At 39.3% G+C, this 22,300-nt stretch overlaps 5 protein-coding genes and 1 non-coding gene across 9 annotated transcripts; 3 read left to right on the top strand and 3 right to left on the bottom strand.

Moving 5' to 3' along the window:
* The first annotated feature begins 280 nt into the window (after positions 1–280).
* LOC111452631 (probable serine/threonine-protein kinase DDB_G0276461) lies at positions 281–4,716 on the top strand. Of its 4 annotated transcripts, XM_023093444.1 has the most exons (9): positions 281–599; positions 1,047–1,532; positions 2,157–2,322; positions 2,424–2,474; positions 2,873–3,055; positions 3,191–3,284; positions 3,444–4,144; positions 4,232–4,282; positions 4,313–4,716. In XM_023093444.1, the coding sequence occupies exons 2-9, from the start codon at positions 1,069–1,071 to the stop codon at positions 4,532–4,534; spliced, it is 1,932 nt and encodes a 643-aa protein (XP_022949212.1). In that variant the 5' UTR covers positions 281–599; positions 1,047–1,068; the 3' UTR covers positions 4,535–4,716. The 4 variants fall into 4 exon arrangements, with proteins under 4 accessions (XP_022949212.1, XP_022949210.1, XP_022949211.1 ...); XM_023093442.1 differs by having other exon boundaries at positions 284–599; positions 4,232–4,716; XM_023093443.1 differs by having other exon boundaries at positions 285–599; positions 3,447–4,144; positions 4,232–4,716.
* Positions 4,717–4,864: 148 nt separating this feature from the next.
* On the top strand, positions 4,865–8,304 carry LOC111452632. The gene is made up of 7 exons (XM_023093446.1): positions 4,865–5,571; positions 5,768–5,817; positions 5,905–5,944; positions 6,148–6,225; positions 7,475–7,591; positions 7,699–7,778; positions 7,915–8,304. The coding sequence occupies exons 1-7, from the start codon at positions 5,002–5,004 to the stop codon at positions 8,021–8,023; spliced, it is 1,044 nt and encodes a 347-aa protein (XP_022949214.1). The 5' UTR covers positions 4,865–5,001; the 3' UTR covers positions 8,024–8,304.
* Positions 8,305–9,427: 1,123 nt separating this feature from the next.
* On the bottom strand, positions 9,428–11,588 carry LOC111452633 (homeobox-leucine zipper protein HOX11-like). The gene is made up of 3 exons (XM_023093448.1): positions 11,241–11,588; positions 9,861–9,943; positions 9,428–9,777 (listed from the first exon to the last, which is right to left on the bottom strand). Exons 1-3 carry the CDS (start codon positions 11,556–11,558, stop codon positions 9,522–9,524), a joined length of 657 nt encoding a protein of 218 aa, XP_022949216.1. The 5' UTR covers positions 11,559–11,588; the 3' UTR covers positions 9,428–9,521.
* A 4,885-nt stretch (positions 11,589–16,473) lies between these two features.
* TRNAS-GCU lies at positions 16,474–16,555 on the top strand. Its single transcript has one exon. It is a non-coding gene; the product is annotated as a tRNA-Ser (tRNA).
* A 168-nt stretch (positions 16,556–16,723) lies between these two features.
* LOC111452614 lies at positions 16,724–17,324 on the bottom strand. Its single transcript, XM_023093422.1, has one exon. It carries the CDS (start codon positions 17,272–17,274, stop codon positions 16,846–16,848), a length of 429 nt encoding a protein of 142 aa, XP_022949190.1. The 5' UTR covers positions 17,275–17,324; the 3' UTR covers positions 16,724–16,845.
* A 935-nt stretch (positions 17,325–18,259) lies between these two features.
* On the bottom strand, positions 18,260–20,093 carry LOC111452082 (AAA-ATPase At4g25835-like). The gene has a single exon (XM_023092623.1). The coding sequence runs from the start codon at positions 19,922–19,924 to the stop codon at positions 18,368–18,370; it is 1,557 nt and encodes a 518-aa protein (XP_022948391.1). The 5' UTR covers positions 19,925–20,093; the 3' UTR covers positions 18,260–18,367.
* Positions 20,094–22,300: the final 2,207 nt, after the last annotated feature.

Below are 22,300 nucleotides of genomic sequence, written 5' to 3'. Positions count from 1 at the left end.
TAAGAATAATTGGGCCAGAAGATTAAAGAAACTTGGCCCAAAAGTTTCATCTTCGTCTTCTGGGGATAGGCCCACAAATGAATGGATTGGGCCTTTGTTACAAACACTGAAATTTACAACTTCACAATGACAAAAACAAATTATAACTAATAGATTCAAAGTAATTTCTAATAATATAAGGATTTAGTCAATACAGAATTTACAATTTGACCTAAAAATATGAAGTTGGGATGGAAAGATGATCACAAATATGACTATTTTCTTCACCAAGTCTATCTGTTAAACGTCAAATGGCGCAAACTTGATTGAAGCCGTCTTTTGGTGATGAACTTTTTCTTCCTAAAAAAGGGTTCATGAGATGATCCAACGAAATCTTTGTCCGTATTTGCCACCATTGTACCCAACATTCAATCTATATATAAGCATTCAACAATCTTCAGAGAGGGTCTTCCTTCCATCCTTCACACTCTCTTTTTCCTCTCTCTCTCTCTCTTCATTTTTCTGGATCCACAAGCACTCTCAGATCTCAATCGCCGCCCTTCTCCTCCGTCTTAAATTCCATTGGATTCTGATCCACTTCCCCAATTCGCCTCTACAAGGTAAGTTTCCCCAACCCCACTTGTTATTTCATAGTTCTGTTGATTACAGATTGTTATATTTGCTTGTTTTCCATGTAATCGAATTGGGTTGTTGTTGTTTGTTCATTTCTTCTCATTTTGGTTACGTGCTGCTCTCCCAGATCGTGGGGCTTTGTTGTATTGTCTGAATTGGACTTGTGTAGTGTTATCTTTAGATTGGGTTGTGAGTTTTTGTTTTGTAGCTTACGATCCATTAGTAATGGCATTGGTATTTGTTAATTAGTATTGGATCTGCTTTATATGAGTGAATATGAATGAGGATTGGGATTTGGGATTGAGGGTTTAGGGTTTATGAATGTTCTTGTTGTTGTTCACTTCAGAAGGGTGCCTATATGCGTTTAATCATTTTAAATCTGTGAAAAAGAATTGGGACTTCTTCTGTAATTCATTCAAACTGTTTCTCTTCAGTTTCTCTATATATTTATAAACCATGTGGAGGTTCAAGCCTTTCATGCACAAAGAACCATCTGGTCTCGAGGGTCGCTCGATTGATGTTGGCAATCTTAAGATTCATGTTAGAAACGTCATTGCGGAAGGTGGATTCTCTTGTGTGTACTTAGCCAAGGATGCTCTACATGTTTCGAAACAGTATGCTTTGAAGCACATTATATGCAATGATGTGGAATCTCTTGAATTGGCGTTGAAGGAGATTTCTGTAATGAAATCACTCCGAGGCCACCCGAATGTCGTTACACTTTATGCCCATACGATCGTAGATATGGGACGCACAAAAGAAGTTTTAATTGTGATGGAATTTTGTGAGAAGTCTTTGTTTAATGTCCTGGAGAGTAGAGGAGCTGAATACTTTGATGAAACTCAAGTTCTCTTCATTTTCCGAGACGTGGTCAATGCAATATTCGCAATGCATTGTCGTTCCCCGCCAATTGCTCACAGGTAAGCATGGTAGCTAGTTGTCTATATCCCAACAATCTTTCTCTTAAAAGTTATAATAGCTTCCACAATATTCATTCTGTGGTCTTCCCTTCCTAGTTAATGAACTAAAGTGATTTTCTCTGCTAGTAATTTAGTTGTTTAACTGATGTTCTGTAGTTAAGATATAGAAGATCTCTATTCAATATCTCTGAAGTCATGTCTGCTGTGAGATCCCACATCGATTGGAGAGAGGAACGAGTGCCAGCGAGGACGCTGAGCCCTGAAGGTGGGTGGATTGTGAGATCCCACATCGATTGGAGAGAGCAACGAGTGCCAGCGAGGACGTTGGGCCCCTAAGGTGGGTGGATTGTGAAATCCCACATTGGCCAGGGAGGAGAACGAAACATTCTTTACAAGGGTGTGGAAAACTCCTCCTAACAGACACGTTTTAAAAACTGTGAAGGAAAGCCTAAAAGGGAAAGCCCAAAAAGGATAATGTTTCGAGGCACTTGTCATTTGTGGTATTTGGTTTTGGTTGATGTAATCCCAACCATGTTTGGAGGCACTTGTCATTGGTGTATGACTTATGTTCTTTGTTATGGCTTAACTAAGATCTTGATTTTCTCTTGTGATTGCGATTTTCAGAGATTTGAAAGCTGAAAATCTTTTGTTAGGCTCAGATGGCCACTGGAAATTATGTGATTTCGGAAGCACTTCTACGAATCACAAGCGCTTCGAGAAGCCCGAGGAAATGGGCATTGAAGAAGATAACATCAGGAAGCATACTACGCCTGCCTATAGAGCCCCTGAGGTATTAAAAAAATCCATATCTTGATCTTAATTTCTTTTGCAGTTGTGATATTTGGCTGTCAATATGTTAGTAATTTTCATCTATTTCCTGTTATGACACAGATGTGGGATCTATTCCGTAGAGAACTTATAAATGAGAAAGTTGACATATGGGTATGTATACTCTTCCTCTTTACCGATCTCGAAAGGTTAAATTATGATATAGTGTAAAATCCCACCTCGATTGGGGAGGAGAACAAAGCATTCCTTATAAGGGTGTGGTTACAAATGGTATCAGAGTCAGACACCGAGCGGGGGTGGATTGTGAGATCCCACATTGGTTGGAGAGGAGAACGAAGCATTCCTTATAAGGGTGTGGAAACTTCTTCCTGATAGACGCGTTTTAAAACCGTGAGGCTGACGGCGATACGTAACAAGTTAAAGTGGACAATATTTGTTAGCGGTGGACTTGGGCTGTTACATATTAGTTCTCAACAATTTTCTTCACAAATGAACTTATAAAGAATTGATGTTCTTTTCATTTCTGAGATTTGAATTCTATTACACGACAGGCTCTCGGGTGTCTTCTCTTCCGCATATGTTACTTCAAAAGTGCTTTTGATGGAGAATCGAAACTTCAAATTTTAAATGGGAACTATCGAATTCTGGAGTTACCAAAATATAGCTCATCTATTACAGACCTAATCAAAGATATGCTCCAAGCGTCACCAAATGACAGACCAGACATCACGCAGGCAAGCGCTTTGCTTGATTGGCCATTCATCTCCATGAATTTAGGTTAGTTTAGATTACTCATGTCGATGACGATAATAGGTGTCAGGATTCTCATAATTCCTTCCCGATCTTGGGGTTGGTTTGTGCCGTGGCAGGTCTGGTTTCGTGTTAACAACCAGCTACCTGTTCGATCACGAAAGTCATTACCTGATCAGCCACCTGACATGCAGTCTACAGAGAAACAGGAAGGTGAGGGTGAAGGTAGCTTAAGGGTTCATTAATTTGATTAGTTCTATGTTGTCTAGTTCATCAAGTAAGCAGAGGTCGTTTATATCTTTAGTCTCCAAATTTGTGAAGGGATTAATTATGGTATGGTGTCTAAGTTTGTTGATATAAATGTTATCTTAGCAGGCGCTTTGAACCTTATGAACAAGTCGTCTCCTATGCCTCGTAGAAGTCCGCCCCCACCTCCATCAGTTAAAAGTCCATCACAGGCAGCGCATGCGCCGAAGGCCACAGGCGGAGGGGGAGGGGGAGTTGGAGGAGGACCGCTGGGTGCCTTCTGGTCTACTCAACACGCCAATGAAACGACTAATAAAGATACAAGCCAAATTAGGTTCGACGAAGAATCAACCTCTCGTAGTACCTCGAAACACGAGAGGATTAATCCAAACAATCATTCTGCAGTTAAGAATGCTAGTCCTGGGGATAGCAACCAAAAGTCAAATAAGACAGTGAGTGATAGTGGTTCATTCAGAGACTTTGAATTATCGTTTTTCCAGAACGAAACGGGACGTAGCTCTAATGGAGCGAAAGCATCAAAACCCGAGAATGCAGCCTTCCAAGACAAAGCTTTTAACAATTTTGTTGCTGAATTTGATACCTCTAGTTCAGATGTCACTAACAACAGACCAGGAAAGGAAGTAGCAGCATCAGAGGCTGAGGTGGAGAAGTTGAAGGAGCAACTGAAGCAAGCAAACATGGAGAAAGCTGAAATCACATCCAAATTTGAAAAGCTGTCTGCCATCTGCCGGTCTCAAAGGCAAGAGATACAGGAGCTCAAGCAATCACTTGCTGCTAGGAACATTCAGCCTTCTGCTGTACCTCGAGTATTTCCTCGCTTCCTTCTTCGTCCTTTGGATTTGGTTTTCCAAGGAAAACCGCCATCTTTATGCATCTTTTACCTCACGTTTCAGGTACAGAAGGCCAATTCGAATACTCGAACCCCTGATGCAAAGCCATGGCAGGCCTTTGCAGGAGAATCCCCAATCCAGCAGCCTGATACGCCTGAAAAGGGTGTCAAATCTGTGAGGACTAGAAGCCTGCCGAGAAAGCAGGATTCTACAGAAGGCACTGGTTTCGAAAGCTGGGGCTTTGGATCCGAGAGTTTTTCAGCCGTGTCTGCTGGAAGCTCCAACGCATCCAGATTAACTGGTGAAAGGTCTAGTTCACAAAGAACTGACAGAGCTTCACAACCTGCTGGATGGGCGGGTTTCTAGTTCCTCTGGCCATGATAGGGAGCTGAACGTGATCTTTGAGTGCTGTTCTTCATTTCATGGTTTATTTATGTTTGAAGCTGAATAGATGAAATCAAAACTTTACTTACATCTTTTGAATTAAACTATGTTGGGAGGTGACTTAAATAATTAATATGATCGAGTCTCGAATCTCATTGTGATCATTGAATGAATTAAAATATCGATATCGATTGATGTTTTTACGTTTGATTTCTCGAATCCAATTGTTTAAAGATTAGAACGAAAGCAATAAAGTCGAAGAACACAAAAAAAGTAAACTTGGGTGAATTCAAAATAGTAATTTTAAAATTGATTTGATTCTCCTCAACGGCACCCGCGAATCCAAGCCCCCAATCCAGTCGATGCACGGAAATTCAAGTTTTTTTCTTTCTTTTGGCTAATTTGATATTCAAACAATCAAACCACATACACCCAAATTCCCCGCCACCATGCCCGACGACTCCCTCCCCATCTCCACCAACACGACGCCCGCCGCCGCCGTTGCCCCCACCACCACTGTCGCTCCGGGTTCATTAACTCTAACTACTGCTGCAGCCACTACCACTGCCGCTGTTATTGCTCGTCCGCTTGCGAATCAAGCTCCGTCGAGACCCATTTCTTCAATTCCTCAAACCCACCATCTCCACTACCCTCCTCAAGCCCTCTACGCGGCGCAGCGCATCCCTATTCGAACTCCTAACCACCAATTGCCGAAGATTCAGCAAGATGCATCTCAGGCAATTCTTTACCCTGTTGCTTCCTCCGGCCGCGGCTTCGTTCCTCGCCCCATTCGACCTCTTCCCGCCGATCAGGCGGTCACGGTAGCCAACCCTGGCGGCTACCCACATCGCCCCGTCGTCACTTTCCCGCATCGGCCGATTGGGTCGCCTCATTTGGACTCCATGAGCCATCCAATGCACTTGGCGCGACCTCCCAATTTGCCGCAGCAGTTGATTTCCCTTTCTGGGTCCGCCATTTCGGGCTCGATTAAGGGTGCCCCCAATTCCTCTGATCCAAAGGTTTGTTGGGTTGTAATTTGATTTAGCTTTTGACGCGTTAATTTCATGGGTTTAAGGAGTTCACGTTTCGGCTCCTTCCCTACAAGAATTGATAGATTTAAATCTGATTTTGAGTTACCCGTTGGTTCTTTCATATCATTTTTCGAATGCCCAAGTTTCTTTTTATACTTTAAATTTGTTTTGTTACCCTTTCAAGGTTTTTCCTCCATCAACAATCTGCGAGTCAAATGGATGTAAAGAAATGAGGTAATGGTTGCTCCTTCTGTAACATATCTTTCATTCATGCTTTACAAATCATTTGACATTCTGCTGTTCTGTTTTGCCTGGGGACAGAGTCAGAGATGATGCTCTTGCTGTGATTAGAGATCGAAAAGTAAGCTCTAAAATTCTTAACACCATGATTGTTTATACACGCGATTTTTATACGATTTGGTGGATGTTTTATATGTTTTTAGCATGAATTAGGGGCGTCTTCTTCATTTTAGTATGAACGATGGCGACACTCGATTCTCTTTAAAGAATATATGCTTAGGATCACCACAATTATATGGCATACTAAGATAGTAACCATGTCAGGTCCGAATAACTGATGGGGCTTCTCTTTATGCACTTTGTCGATCATGGTTGAGGAATGGCTCTCATGAAGAATGCCAGGTTTGTGTTGTTTCTGATTGCAACATCTTTCCTTTTTGTGGATTTGAACTGCACGTTGCTGCTCTTGTTCTGAAGCATGCTATTTAATGGATCTTTATAGGTCATTGGATTAGATTCGTGATTAATAGTTAACACTGCAGCTGACAGCCTTCTATGCTGTATCTTTCTCATTCATATTTTGTTCATATCAATGTTGGATTTTTCATCGTCATTGCTGCAAAATGTGGTCTTTTAAGATTCTTTTATCTCTTCTCTATTAGTACAAACAACTCAATAATCTGACTTAGAAATAGATTTTTGAGACTTCGTCTTTGGTTTTAGAATGTTCAACGATCTTGGTGAGGAGTGTACATGTAACAGCACAAGCTCACCATTAGCAGATATTGTCCGTTTTGGCTTGTCACGTATCGCTGTCAGCCTCATGGTTTTAAAACGCGTTTGCTAGGGAGAGGTTTCCACACCCTTATAAAAAATTCTTTGTTCCCCTCTCCAACCGACGTGGGATCTCACAATCCATCCCTCTTCAGGGCTCAGCGTCCTCATTGGCACACCGCTCGGTGCCTAGCTCTGATATCATTTGTAACAGTCTAAGCTCACTGTTAGCAAATATTATCTGCTTCGGTCTGTTATGTATCGTCGTCAACCTAACGGTTTTAAAACGCATCTGCTAGGAAGAGGTTTCCACACCCTTATAAAAAATGTTTCGTTCCCCTCTTCAACCGATTTGGGATCTCACAGTACAATAGCATTCCTCCTATCTTGTTTCATTGTTCCTTCATTAGGTTTACTAGCATGTTTCAACTCATTCTTTTCTGCATTTTAATAGACAAGATTCCGTTCTTTTACATATGATGGATGTTCCTGTCTGTGGAGACTTCCCATTCCGATAGAAACTTTACTATATTGCAAGGCACTGCTCTCATTCCTTGTTGTATACAACCTACTGAGATTTCGCATCGGTTGGAGAGGGGAACAAAACATTCTTTATAAAGGCGTAGAAACCTCTCCCTAGTAAGATGTGTTTTAAAACCGTGAGGCTGACGACAATATGTAACGGGCCAAAGCAGACAATGATCTGACTCATATACATCTGTTTCTCATTGGTGGTGTTGTTAGAGATGGTAGATACTATGCCGCCTCCCCTCAAAATGAAATATGATAAAAAATAAAAAAAAAGCAACAATGAAGAAAGAACGGGGGGAGTTATTCTTCTGTTTTGATTTTTGCTGATAATTTGTTCCATTGACAGCCACAATATGGGAACTTTTTGAGGCCTCTTCCAAGACCTTTGCCCATACCCGTGGCTGGTGCTGTTTCATCGCAGAAGAAGGAAGTCGTCGGAGACGAAGTTGACGAGGAAGATAAGGTTGGTTTCTGTTTCGTGTCATGAACTCTTCTCATGAATGTTATTAATTTTACGAATGTTCTGCAAGGATCATTGGATATAGCTTTACCTGTGTTTCTGCATTTTAGGATGAGGGATCCATTGAGCAGTTGTCATCGCAAGATCTATTAAAACGGCATGTTAAACGAGCAAAGAAAGTCCGATCACGGTGCGTTAGTTCATTAGTCAAATTTTATATGAACAGTATCCTCTTGCTCTCTCTTACTGAATCATGATGTAGGATACCTGTACATTCTCAGTTTGAATATAAATTTTGTTGCTTTCGATCCGTGTAATGCTTCCAGATTGAGGGAAGAACGGTTGCATCGAATTGAAAGATACAAAACCCGGCTCGCTCTTCTCCTTCCTCCGCCAGTCGAGCAGTTGAGAACTGATAATATTACTGGAAGCTGAGTGGTTCATCCCAAAAAACTTACCCGATAAACATTCAATGGAAGCGCGGGGAGGATTACATGTAGGTAAGCATAGGAAGGTATTTGATATAGTTAGGTGATTCTTGTTCTGTCTTGGCAGCAGTTTGTATCATGGTGCTTTCTATCAAGTTTTAAAAAAAGAAGACACAATGAGTAGGGCCATGTGAATAGTGAATAATTGTTCCTTACACTCTTGTGTGTGTGCGCGCGCGCTTTGACAAATACCATTAGTATCCATTGATGATGATGATGATACCTACACATTGCCAAATTGCATGCTTCCAAATCCCTCATAATCATGAAACTTTGAAATCTTTCTTGGAAATTGCACCACCATTTTGTCCCCTTCTAATATTTTTCTCTATATTCATCTGAATTTAGATGTGATTTTGGTTTTGATTTTTTATATCAAACTCATAACCTAAATTATTACAAAATTATAAGTAAACATACTTGACTAAACACATGAGATCTTACATCGAGTGCCATCGAGGACGTTGGACCTAGAAAAATCAGGTGGATTTTGAGATTTCATATTAGTTTGAGAGAGAAACGAAACATTCTTTATAAGGTGTGAAAATCTCTCCCTAGACAGAGAAAGTTCAGTATATGCTAGCGGTGGGCTTGAACTCTTACTAAGAACTAAAAATATTGTTTTAACCTAGCAAATGTGATCAGCAATGATGCAAACTCCTCTCTCATGATGAGAAAGTGAGAAAAAGCAATGGTGGTCATTTTTTAGCTGTGTGCTTTGGAAGTAACCATGAAGTAGTCTACTACTGCCCACATGAACCCTAATTCGTAAAAGTAGTAGACATGTTCTGAAAGGTGAAACATGTATTTCATAAACTTAGTACAGTACACGGATCTAAAAATTTAAAGACTAAATATGTAATTTAACCTTTCTAGTGCGTTCTTAAACTCAAAGTTGTTAAAACCGTGCGTGAATCATGATGGGTTGGTCGGTGATGATTGAGGGTAAATAGAAGACATACATATATTAGGGTTTGATGGGTATGAAGGAAGAAACTCCACGCCTTTGAACATTAATCATAAACCTTTGTGTCTCCAAAAGCTTGAACACACAGAATTTAAGCCTATCCCTATTTTGTTCCATTTTCATTATCCAATAATAATAGCTTTGAATTTTTCTCAATTTTGTCTCCCATCCCTCTCTTCTTCATACATTGGCTGTCCAAACCCTAAATAGTACCTTTTATCGACATTTCTATCTACATTTTTATACGTCCCTACATTCAACATCGACCATATGAAATCAATGACATAATAATAAAAGTAAATAGCGAATATAATTAGTTTTGTTTTAAATTTATATATTTCGTAAAATCGAAACGTCGATCCAAATAAACAAAATTTCAATATCATAGCAATAAAAAATATATATAAATCTTGAAAATTCACATAGAAATAGTGAACAAAAAAAGGTTGTGAAGCTGATGATCAAAAGGAAACCCTAATTATTGTGGAGAGGACCCATTTGTAGTAAACGAAAACCCAGAAGCCTTGGAGTTCAGCGGGTGAAGAACGGCGGCGCGTTCACAAGACGCACACATGGTGAGAGTGGTGGCGGGGGAATGCATGAAGAGAGAATCAGTGGTTTTCAAAGCTCTTAAATCTTGAAGCTCCTTTCGAAGCTTCCTGTTTTGTTGGGTTAGTGTTTGGCAACAGTTTTTCAAGTACTCACAGTCAACTTCGGTTTGCTTCAGCTTGGTTCTGTAATGTTAACACTGTAAATAAATAAATAAATAAATAAATAAATAAATAATGAGAAAGAGAGAGATAATGGCGATGGTCACCTTGCTCGTCTGTTTTGAAACCACACTTCTACTTGGCGTGGACGAAGATTTAGCCTTCTTGCAAGTTCTACCTTTTGCTTCTGCTATTTCATATCGCTTATAAATTTTTAAACTTTTTAAATTTAAATATATTTTAAATAGTACTCGTTCTACTGTTACGAATCATGACCCTTCACAATAGTGAGAAGCTTCCTGTATTGTGGAGTTTTGTGATTACTGACATGGTATTAATATCATGCCCTTAACTTAGCCATGCCAATAGAATCATGACGCATCGAACAAAGAAGTTGCTAGTCTAGAAGGTATATTCAAAATTGACTTAAGTGTCAAACAAAGGGTATACTTTGCTCGATGGCTCTAGAGAAAGGAGTCGAGTCTCGATTAAAGGGAGGCTGTTCGAGGGCTTCAGAGAGGCTCTATGGTGAGGGTGTACTTTGTTTGAGGGCTCTAGAGAAAGGAGTCGAGTCTCGATTGAAGGAAGGCTGTTCGAGGGCTACATAGACTTCAGAGAGGCTCTATGGTGAGAGTGTACTTTGTTTGAGGGCTCTAGAGAAAGGAGTCGAGTCTCGGTTAAAGGGAGGCTGTTTGAGGGCTACATAGGCCTCCATAGAGCCTCTATGGTGAGGGTGTACTTTGCTCGATGGCTCTAGAGAAAGGAGTCGAACCTCGATTAAAGGGAGGCTGTTCGAGGGCTACATAGGCCTCCCGAGAGGCTCTATGGTGAGAGTGTACTTTGCTCGATGGCTCTAGAGAAAAGAGTCGAGCCTCGATTAAAGGGAGGCTGTTTGAGGGCTACATAGGCCTCCATAGAGCCTCTATGGTGAGGGTGTACTTTGCTCGATGGCTCTAGAGAAAGGAGTCGAACCTCGATTAAAGGGAGGCTGTTCGAGGGCTACATAGGCCTCCCAAGAGGCTCTATGGTGAGAGTGTACTTTGCTCGATGGCTCTAGAGAAAAGAGTCGAGCCTCGATTAAAGGGAGGCTGTTTGAGGGCTACATAGACCTTTGGAGAGGCTCTATGGTGAGGGTGTACTTTGCTTGATGGCTCTAGAGAAAAGAATCGAGTTTCAATTAAAGAGAGGCTGTTCGAGAGCTTCATAAACCTTATAGGAGGCTCAATGGCTCCATAGCCCTTGGAGGAGACTCTAATGGTATACTTTGTTCGAGAGGAGCATTGCTGGAAGAGTTACACATGGGCTAATTAAGAGAATGAGCATCGGTTTATAACCAAGAAATATTATTTCTATTGATATGAGCCACTCGAGCTTGTGGTGAAAGTGGACAGTAACATACCATTGTGAAGATTCGTGATCCCTGACGTCTTATACCAATAATGGAACATGTATATGATTGAATGAAGAGGAAGAAGAGAGGGTCTTACAGGGTAAAGTGTATGATGATCTTTGAAGCTGTCTTCAAGGAACGCCGACTGTTCTCTGGAAAGCCGCAGTTTCTTTCTGGAACCCAAAATTTGATCATCTTCATCGCTGCCTCTAGAGCAACCTCTGTCGCTATTTCCCTGATGCTCTTCCACTTCATACAATCCCAGCTCCAAGGAGGAGCACAGATATGGGTTTCTCGGAGATTCCCCACCGCCGCCGTCTGGAGTAGGAGTAGGAGGAAGAAGAGCGAGGTGAAGAAGCTTAGGGTTGTGGCTGTGGGTTTGTTGTTGATCTCCAAGCCTCAAACCCAACTCCATGGAAACAGAGAAATTAAAGAAAGTGGAGGACCAAAAGGGAGTCTTCTAAAGATTCTTTATGAATGAATCGGTCAAATTATAAGGCGCTGCTCATGCTGCTCCTGTCACGCACACCTCTCAACGCACTCCCAATCATACACCCATTTTGGAATTACAATCGGTTAGAGTACATATGGTTCGTTTCGGCTCGTTATGTATCACCGTCAATCTCAGAATTTTAAAACGTGTCTTCTACAGAGAGGTTTACACGTCGTTGTAAGAAATGTATCGTTCCCTTTTCCAACCAATATGGGATCTCACTATCCAGCTTCCATGGAGGCCAACATCTTCATTGGCACATAAATCACTCAATCACTAGCTCTGATATCATTTGTAACGGCCAGAACTAACAATCTAGCTCATAAACTTTACTATTGTACAAATACAATATTTGCTAGCCAGGAACTTAGGCTATATCGATTCAAATTTATCTTCAACCGAATGAGTAAAATATCTTAATTTAGAACTCGAAGGAAATTCATCATCCTTATTAACCCGTCACTTCATAACCTAACTCAACACTCCAAACCGCCCGAGAGCTTATAAATGTGTTTGTATTATTAACAATGTTATTATAATAAAAAGGGATTTTAATGAAGAGTGCTACATTAATGTGTAACGAAGAATGATTGAAGCTATCCATCACCCCGTGCCCATAAACCAAGTGGAATAAATATATATATATATATATAAAGGAAGCTTCATAATTGAAATGAATTATTTGGAGAGTAAAATTTGTAAGAATATGAAAAAATTTCATAAAATGTGATGATTATGGCTCTCCTATGCATTATGTTGTCCGAGTTGAAGTTTACATAATTACATTCTTGCCATCATTATGCTTCTCTTCTTTGTCCCATTTCACCATCTTTTTATTTACTTTTATTTATTTTAATTCCCTTTTTTTAAAAAATGTGATCATTATTTAACGTTTAAATTAATTATAAGAACTAAATTTGTTAAGTATAAACATATGTTGTTCTAATTTACAAATAGGAGTTTAAGTGATAATTAATCAAAATTAGTAAGAGATTAAGGATATGGGGTTTTGATGATTATTACCTTAACTTTTTTTAAAAAGCCTAAATTTGAATAATAATTCATACATGGTCGTGCATGATCATTATTACATAGTGTAACAAAGCATCATTACAAATAATTTATTTATCTTACTTTTTCTTTTTTATCGATTCAAATCATTTTGGTAATTTTCTATATTTATTTCGTAATAATAATAAGGGTTGATTAATAGTTAATTACATCATTTTTAATCATCGGCACACAAAAATATTTTTAAAATAATAATTGATGTTTTATTTATTAAGTTATGCTCGAATTAACGTAGTTTTAAGGAGTTAGTTTTACTGTCGTGATTCACGTTGATTTTAAATATTAAAAAATTAAATTATAAAAATGTGAAATAAGGTATCCAATGCTACACAAAATGGTGACTCGTGGTAGACCATGTGTGATGCATGTATTTAAAACAAATTATTTTTCATTATTTAATTTGGATTTTTGTAAGGAACAAATATTATCCATTACGATATTATTTTTAAAAAATCTGCCACTTTCCATTGTAACTATTTTAGAAAAAGATAAAAAGAAAAAAAAAAACAAAATTATAATTTTAAAAATATACAAAATGTTTGAGAAATATTGGGCAACTTTTTTATTTTATTTTTCAAGTATATATTTTTTAATTGGATTTGAAAATTTCATTTAAATTATTTTATTTTTCAAGTATATATTTTTTTAGGGCAATTGGACACGTGGCAAAAATTGGTTGGATATTGATGTGAGAGAGAGAGAATTTTGAGCATGGAGAGGTCAAATCCACTAGATTTCTTTGAGCCTCCAAAACCTTTTTCATTATCCCAAAACCCCAAAAAAGAAAAAGAAGATCAATGGATTTAGTTGGATTCCAAGGAATTCTTTGAGGGTTTCTTTATCGAACGCTCTCAAAATTGTAATCGGATGACTCGTAACAACATTACTTCCCTTATTGTCTGTGCTATGTGTCATAATCGCACTCTTGATGGCAGCGGACTTGTGATTATACGACACTCACCTTCCAACGACAAGTGAGCTAAGCCAATTCGTTCTTACGTCGCCTACGGGCAAGCGACGTATGCTCGAGCCTCTGGCCTCGGTTTAAGAGAAGGTTTTAGAAAACGATGGGAAAGAAAGATTTTGAAAGAGACGTTATATAAGCAAGCGAGAAAGAAACAATAACGGCTCACAGTATATAACCTTAGGAAAGGAGAAGTTGACAACTAGTCATATCCCCCTATAGTACATTCCGAAGCATTTCATGTCTGGTAGGCCCAGACATGATTTTTCCGAAACGTCATACTCCATAGAAATATAAAAGTAAAACACTAGAACATGGGAAGACATAAAGGGTTTGGCTTGTCATGGGCATGTGGCCATGGACAACACGCCTTGGACGAGCATGACCGTGACACTATGCTCGTTCTTTGTTTACACAACTATTAGTCACATTGTGGAGCTAGGGTTCGTAAGTATAATAGTCAAAGTTTGTCGTTAACAGATATTGTCTATTTTAGCTCGTTTCATATTGACATCAATCTTACCGGTACTAGTAAAGGATCATGCCCTTATAAAAAAGTCGCACTAAGACTTCTACAAGTACACTCTTAGTGCTACTCAACACTATATCATATAAAATTTACCCAAAACTTGTGAAAAGGAGGTAATAAAATGGTAAAAATGAGAGTAGGGAATAGGGAGAGGGCCTAAGAAAGAGGCAGTAAAAGTGAAAAGGCAAGGCAATTATTGGAGGGCATCATCGAGCATCCCCATGCACTCACTCTCTGTATTATCACGTCTGATGGGATGCTGAGTTGGGCGAGTACGGCCATCTTCTTCATCCTTTTAAACTTCAGGCCTCTATGTTGCTTTCAATGTCTATTTAACCAAACAAATTAACTGTCCTGTCAATCAGCCAAAAATTTAAGATGACTTGCAGTTCAATGGGAATCAAACATATCTCATGCACCTGCAGTTCTTAGACCAACACCTATCTGAACCTGCCTCAAACAACAGACAACAGCCAACAAAAAAGTGGTCGAGTTTTGTAAAACCTTTCTCGAGTGCACAAAGCCTGAATGCGAGTTCATTCTCCACGAACTCTGTTTCGCCCTTCCGTCGGAGATCCACCACCGGTCTCACGCAAAGCACCCTCTCGTCCTCACTGGATCTCCGCCGTACGATGGCGGCGAATTCGCCTGCGACGGATGCGGAGACATTGGCTCCGGCTTCATCTACCGGTGCCCCAGGTGCCAGTTTGACCTGCACATCCACTGCGCCTCCCTGCCGGAAATTATGACCGGAAAGAACCATGGGCACCCGCTCCGGCTTGAGTTCCGTTCAAAGGGGAAGGGATTTCGGTGCGGTGTTTGTGAGGGAGGATTTGGAAATGGGTGTTGGGTATATTACTGTGAGGATTGTGATTTTGGAGTTCATGTTGACTGTTTCGTGGCTGAAGATGAAGGGGAAGAGGAAGAAATTGAATGATTTTAGCTGCTGAAATTCACTTCTTTTTAAAGTATTTTTAGACAAATTATGAATTTACTCCTTCAATTTTGATCGTTGATCATGATCTTGTTTGTTGTTTGTTTACTCTATGTAACTATTTAATTATGCACAATGTACTAATAACAGAGTTTCGAGTTTAGTCTTCACCCTTCTGTGCATTAGCCTTAGGCGAGGCCAATCTCACGACTAAGATAGTCACTCCAGAGGTTGCACGGCAGCTTCCAGCTCCGCCTGGAGAATCCTACCCCTATCGAAACCCCAATTAACAATTGAGGGCAACTGAAAGAAGTTCCACACTGAAGTACTATTCAGGAAAATTCACTCGTTAAGTGTGAAAGAGGACAAATGCAATGCATGCAACGTTTAACTATTCATGTGACTGAGAGCTTGCACAACTCAAGCACAGCGATACAATTATCAAACTCAAGCACAGCGATACAATTATCAAGAGTGTGCTTTACCACGGAGCTAATAGCTCATCATGCAAGCCTCCCTTCAACTTTCCTCTTTTTTTTTTTTAATATTAATTACGAAAAAGAAGCATATATTTGACCATAAATTAAAAAAAATTAAATGCACCAATCAAATAATTTCCATTTTAAACAAAGAATAATTCAAATAACAAATACAAATAATCTCAAAACCAACCCTGAATTCTCACAAATTACATAAATTACCCCAACCTACTTTTTTCACTTTACAGAGCTACCCAATCCGGCCCAATCGGACTCGATTCAATTCGATCCGATTCGATTTCTCTAAAACCTGCCGCCGTTATCGGAACGCTCCCGGTGAATAGGCGACGGACTCCGAACTCTCGGCGACGGTGACAGCTCGCCGCCGGAAGGCATGTCGGAAAGAGCTGCTAAAAACCGGCGAATACTGACGGATCTCGCCGGTTTGAAGCTGAGAGATTTCAATTTCTGGTCCTTTGAGAAGAGATCAGAGGATTCGGAGAGGATAAAATAAACAAGAAGTTGAACTAAGAGGAACATAGCGATTTTGACGAAGAACTCGCCGGCGTCAATTTCCAAAATAGGCATCATGATGGAGATTTAGAGTCGCAGAAAGAAGAGCGGATTGTAATTGGATGAAAAAGAATGGAGGTTTGAGCGGGGTTTTATAGAGAGGGAAGGTAGCGGCGATGGTTGTTTGACCGTCTGGCCGCCATGTTTGGAACAGAGAGCTTGATGGAAGGTTCCAGGTCTTCACAAAACCGTGTTTCGTTCGGTCATAATATCCATTCATTTGGGAAAGTATCACCGACTATAAAAACTTTTAATTAATTTATAGAAATACATTAGTAACAACAAAAGTCGCTTTGGCCGAGTGGTTAAGGCGTGTGCCTGCTAAGTACATGGGGTTTCCCCGCGAGAGTTCGAATCTCTCAGGCGACGACATTTTGTTTTTTTTTTCCTTAAAAGATCAAAAGGTTGAAATGTTACAAAATTAATTTTGATGAAAAGATATGTTAAGAGGATGAAGAACACAAACTTCAGAGTAAAAGTTGTACCTAAATTTCGATTCTCTCTAGAAGCTTAAAATCGAACTCGCTCCTTCCACCGTTAACAGCGAATATATTTTATTGTGTAATCAGATTCAAACATGTTCGTATCCTTAACAGACAGACAGGCAATTCAAAATTGGGGAAAAGAGGAAATGGAAAGGCAAACCGTGGAAATCGCGATCAGGCCGAGGATTGAGCGAGTTTGGAAGCTTCCAGATCCGCGGCTTGCTTCAGGAAACTCTGATCGTCGTCGCTGAGCGCCATCTGAATCGGAGACGAGCCTAATCCATCGGCGATTGCGAGCAAGATGTTCTTCATCTCCGTCCGAAACTCATCCGCATCGACGCTTCCGCTTTTGTCGCAATCGAACTGCTCGAAAATAGAATCGTAGAGTTGAGTTAATTGCTCTGGCGGAGTAGCGACATCGACACCGAAATGAGTCTCGATTAGGCGGAGCGTCTCGAAGGCCTTGCGGAGCTCCGCTCGAGAGAGAACACCGTCGTTGTTGAGATCCAGAGCGGCAAATGCATCTTCCACGCTCTTCTTGAAATGAGACTCGTCGTTCACGAAGTTCCTCACCGTCGATCCGTCTATTACGACCACCGTCATTTTTGTTCTCTCTCTTCTTCTGTGACTCGGTGACTCAGTCCTGAGATCAATTTTGAAATGGTTCGTTGGGCTTTTATATTTATAGGGTGGGGACCACATGAAATTGTGATAAAACGAAAATTCCGCTTCAATTTTTTTTTCTTTTAAAACTTAGAATTTAATTTTAAAGGTTAGAATCAGTCTAATTGTACCAATTTTTTGTGTATTTATATAAAATAATTATAAAAGAACATGATTTTATTTATTTATTTATTTATTTTGTAATTAAAGGGCAAGTTATTCATGTAAATGCAACAATTATTATATGCATATAGAATAAGGAATAAAACACTTGTTAGGTTTTAATGAGTGTTGAACTAAAGTTTTAGCTTTATACATTTTTGTAAATTAAGATAATATTACAATAAATTGGAGGGTAGTGGGAGAAGGACTTTATTGTTTGCTAAACAATATTTATTCATATCCTAGTTGAAGGAGAATGGAACAATTGTGTTTGTTTGAATTATAATGAGTTCGAAATTCTTTTATGGTTAAAAAGCAAGGAATAGTTCCTTGTAAAAAAAAGACGACCTTCATTCGAAATTCTTTCTTATTCAACTCTAACGGCTCAAATCCAACGTTAGTAGATATTGTTCGTTATTAGCAGATATTGTCATATCGTCGTCACTCTCACTATTAGTAGATATTATATACTTTAGCTCGCTACGTATCACTGTCAGTCTCATAGTTTTAAAAATGCATCGGTTAATGAGAGATTTCCACACCCTTTAAAGAAAAACTTTATTTTTCTCTCAAACTGATGTGGAATCTCATAGTAACACTTAAATACTTATGAGTCGTTGATATTATCGCATGAGGTCACTTTGCTTTCGTTGATCTTTTAAAACGCTTAAAATTTAAATTATAAATTTGGTCTATATGATGATGAGAACGTTACAATTTAGTTCGAATTAATTTTTTTATATAGTTAGATAAAATATTCATAAATAATCTAAGGTATTATTTATGAAATTTTATCCAACCATAAAAACTAAATTCAACCGTTAAGTACAAACTTACCAAGTTCGACCAAATTTATAACTTAGACGAAAAGTCAAACCCCTGTCCTTCCAGAGTCAGACTTAGTCAATGATCGAAGTCTGACTAAAAAATTCACTTTTTTATCCATCGCTGATCCTTCTTTCCTTTTCTTCCCCACATACTTCCCCGGCGACGAATACCAGTTCTCCGGCGAACCCACCACCAGCACACTTTCCGGCGACCTCAACACCATTTCTTCATACTCTGCCACTGCCGATCGTGTACCCCCACCGGCCAAAACCCTTGCCTGCAGGGCGGCGACGACCTCCCTCATCGCCACGTCGACATCACGGCGATTCCTCAGCAAAATCTCTCCAATTTGCGCCGGCGTCAGCCCACCGCCGGACCTTATACAGCTATCAACGACGTCAAACAGCGCGTGAGACTCAATCTTCAAATAATTCCTCACAAGAGACCGAAATGCCGCCGGCCCGCACGTACCGAGGCTCACGTGCACGTCCATTCGCCCGCACCGGACCAGCGCCGGATCTATCTTTTCTCTGAAATTCGTCGTGAATACAACGATTCTCTCTTCCCCACAGCACGACCAAAGCCCGTCTGTAAAATTCAAAAGCCCTGACAACGTCACGCGACCCATCTCTTCCTCGTGATCCTCACGCGCCGTCGTCTTCAAACACCGATCCGCCGTGAGATCAACAGAGCAATCAATATCCTCAATCACAATCACCGATCGGTTTGTCGTCTGAATAAGAAGCGACCGAAGCTCAGAATTATCAGAAACCTTTGTCAATTCCAAATCGTAAACATCATAACAGAGGAAATTCGCCATTGCTGCAATCAAGCTCGATTTCCCAGATCCCGGAGGCCCATAAAGCAAATACCCACGTTTCCACGCGCGGCCAACTCTGCTGTAAAACTCCCTCCCGGCGGCGAATGCCTTCAGATCATCCATAATCTGTTTCTTCAACTCTGTTTCTAATGCCAGAGTTTCAAACGTCGAAGGGTGTCGAAAGGGAACTGAAACCCATCCGGAATCATAAGAGCTTCCATTTCCACTGTTGGTGAAGAGCCGCCGCTCACGGGAGGTCCGTTCGAACTCCGCCGCCATGGAGGTGACGTGATCGAGATACAGAGGAAGGAGTGTAAGGCGGTGGCGCTTGGGGATTTTGAGAGAGAAGCTTCGTTTCTCGTCCAACGAATCTTGAACGGTTTCCACGTGGTGGGTCCACGAAAATCGTTGGCCGTTGAAGGTATCGTGAATGGAGTTATTCGGAGCGACAGTGAAGGAGATCCTATTGGAGGATTTGGAGCGGGAGAGGGACAAACGGCGGCAGGCGGCGGGGGAGGAGGATGAGGAGGAGGAGGAGGAGGCAGCTGTGGTGGGGTTGTGGAGGGAGTTGAGATAGAGAGTAACATGGCGGTAGAGTTCATTGTGGTCGACGGAGCAGTAGCCGTTGAATTCAGGGACGTCGAAGTAGGAGAAAGGGGTGAAGAAATCTTGAAGGGATTCGTAAAGGGAATGGAGAAGGGAAAGGAATTGGGAAGGGAGAATGTTTTGGAGGACAGTGAGAAGGCCCAAGAAAGACCATAATTGAGAGAGAATCTCCATTGTTAGGGTTTTAGAGGTCGAAGGAAATGACAGAGGAGGTTGAAGAAGATGACGATGACGAGGGTTTTTGTTGAGAGGGAATGATGTTTAAAAGAGAAGAAAGTGAAAGAGAACTGACAAAAGTGGCTGTTTAATGTGCGGATAAAGGTAAAAGGGATGAGGATTAACCCCACCTCTCAATCTACTTTTTGTTTTGTCCACGTGGATATCTAAATCATGATTAGTTTATGATTAATACGAGTACATCGGTTCAACCGAGCTTGTCTTTTATTAAGCCAATTCGAGCATAGTTTGTATGCGAGAGTATGAATTAGGCATAGCAGAACTCACACGCTAGCCAGCTAGTCGTAACGAGTATGCTTGGACGACCCAACACGTCCAACACTTACCTTCCAAGTGAAGGGTAGGTTTAACATGAACTGTTTTTTTTTTAAATTGATTTGGATTGGAAGTTGGGAAGTGAGTGAGTGAGTGTGATGGATGGGCGGCGGAGGCGTAGTAGAGCGACGAGGGCGCGCGGCATTGGGGCGCGCGCAAGCGACACGGGCGGCTTTTGCTTTTGGTGGCGCAGCGCTGCGTTGGTGCTTTACGTTTTTCAAGTGTTCCCTAAGCCCTTTTTTTTCCCTTCTTTTTTCACATCTCAGGAGCCAAACGATAACGTTTTTATTCACTTTTTTTAATTTAATTTTTCCATTTAAAATAAAAATAACATATAAATTTTGAATATTTAATTCTAAACCTATTTTCCTATATACTTTATCATCTTTTTTTTTTTTATCTAAAATATAAATAAAAGTAACTAAATTTTGCTGTTATTAAAATTTCATTAATTAACTACCTACTAATTTTAACAAAAAATAAAAAATAATAGAAACCATAAAAAAATTAATTATTAATACGTTCAAACCTATATATATGTTTTATAATTTATAACAAAAAAAAATCATTTTTTTAAACCAAACTTTCTTTTTTCCCATTATTTGATGGATAGAGAAATGGACAAATTTAGTAAAGAAAATAAATAAATAAAAAGTAGAAAACAATATATCCATAATAATTGTTGGGTTGAATAAATATCTTTATTTCATTTCATTTGCATTAAAATGTGTAAAGTTGGGTTTAATTTTAGAGGGCTTTTACTTTTGTTAAGCAAAGTTTGCATTTTTATTCCACTTTTTTTAACAAAATAAAATACATTTTTCCTCTTAAAATGGTAATGGGAAAAGAACAAATTGGGTCGATACCAACGTTGCATTCCTTTTCTCTTTACCCTTTGTTCTTTATTCTTTGAGCTCCTTTAACTTTTCTTTTTAGGTCTAAAAATGGTTGAAAATAATGAAAAAGAAAAAGAAAAAGAAAAAGGTAAAGTGCAAGAGGAAATGAAATTAGGGTTTGGAAGTGTAAGTGGGTGACTTTTACCTAATCATTAACCAAACATTTTATGATATTGAAAAATTAGGGTTTTTAGAGGCTTGTAATCCAAGTTATTTAGGGTAAATTAATCTAAAAAAAAAGGAATTTGAATGGTAGCTTAAAAGGACCTCTCCACTCTAAGTCAAGTATTAAATTTCATACCTTGAGTGCCATTCCTATCAACCAATTGCCTACTTCTTCCATACTTAACAATTTATAACTATATTTTATCACAAAAAAAAAAATTAGTTTCCAAACGTTCAACTTAAGAAAAGTTAAACCATTATGACTCAAGAATCCAACCGACACCGGTTATCCGACCAAAACTATAAATATTAGATTGGATAAGATGTTTTTTTTGGAGGGTTGGGTTGAATTTTTGAAGAATCGAAAATTTGAGTAGGTTCTCAAGTAGACATTCAACCCAATCCTACCCTATTTTTAAGTTGCGTTGCGTTGTGAATTCTATTTAAGTTGCTTGAATCACTAATCCAAAGATATGGAAAAAGTAATAAATGCGAAGAACAAGATAGGGAAAGATATCTATGCTAAAAAGACAAATATAAAGATATTTGCCTATAATAGAATATCAAATAAGATAAAACATAATATCCTTAGCTGTCTAAAAGAATTTTCTAACTTAATTCAATCTAATCCGTGTATGATCCTAAATAATATGAAAAATCAAAGGAAATGGACCGTATAAATATATAATTATATTCAAATATCTTGACTCGAGCTGACGTTATTATATTAAAAAATTTACTAGGGTGGGTGAATAGCTATTTAACATCAAAAAGCACCATAAATGAAACATTAAAACGTGAATAAGACTATATTTTGAAATTTTCAAAATTTTTAAAATAACAAACTTAAGTCAATGGTAGTTGGAAGTGGGAGAATCCCTTTCTTTTTGGAAAGTAAAAATTAAATTTAAAAAAAAAAAAAAAAAAAAAAAAAAAA

This window comes from Cucurbita moschata, unplaced genomic scaffold (genome assembly GCF_002738365.1).
Source record: "Cucurbita moschata cultivar Rifu unplaced genomic scaffold, Cmos_1.0 Cmo_Scf00014, whole genome shotgun sequence".
NCBI classification, from domain to species: Eukaryota; Viridiplantae; Streptophyta; class Magnoliopsida; order Cucurbitales; family Cucurbitaceae; genus Cucurbita; species Cucurbita moschata.
This window is presented reverse-complemented; position numbering and strand designations above follow the sequence as displayed.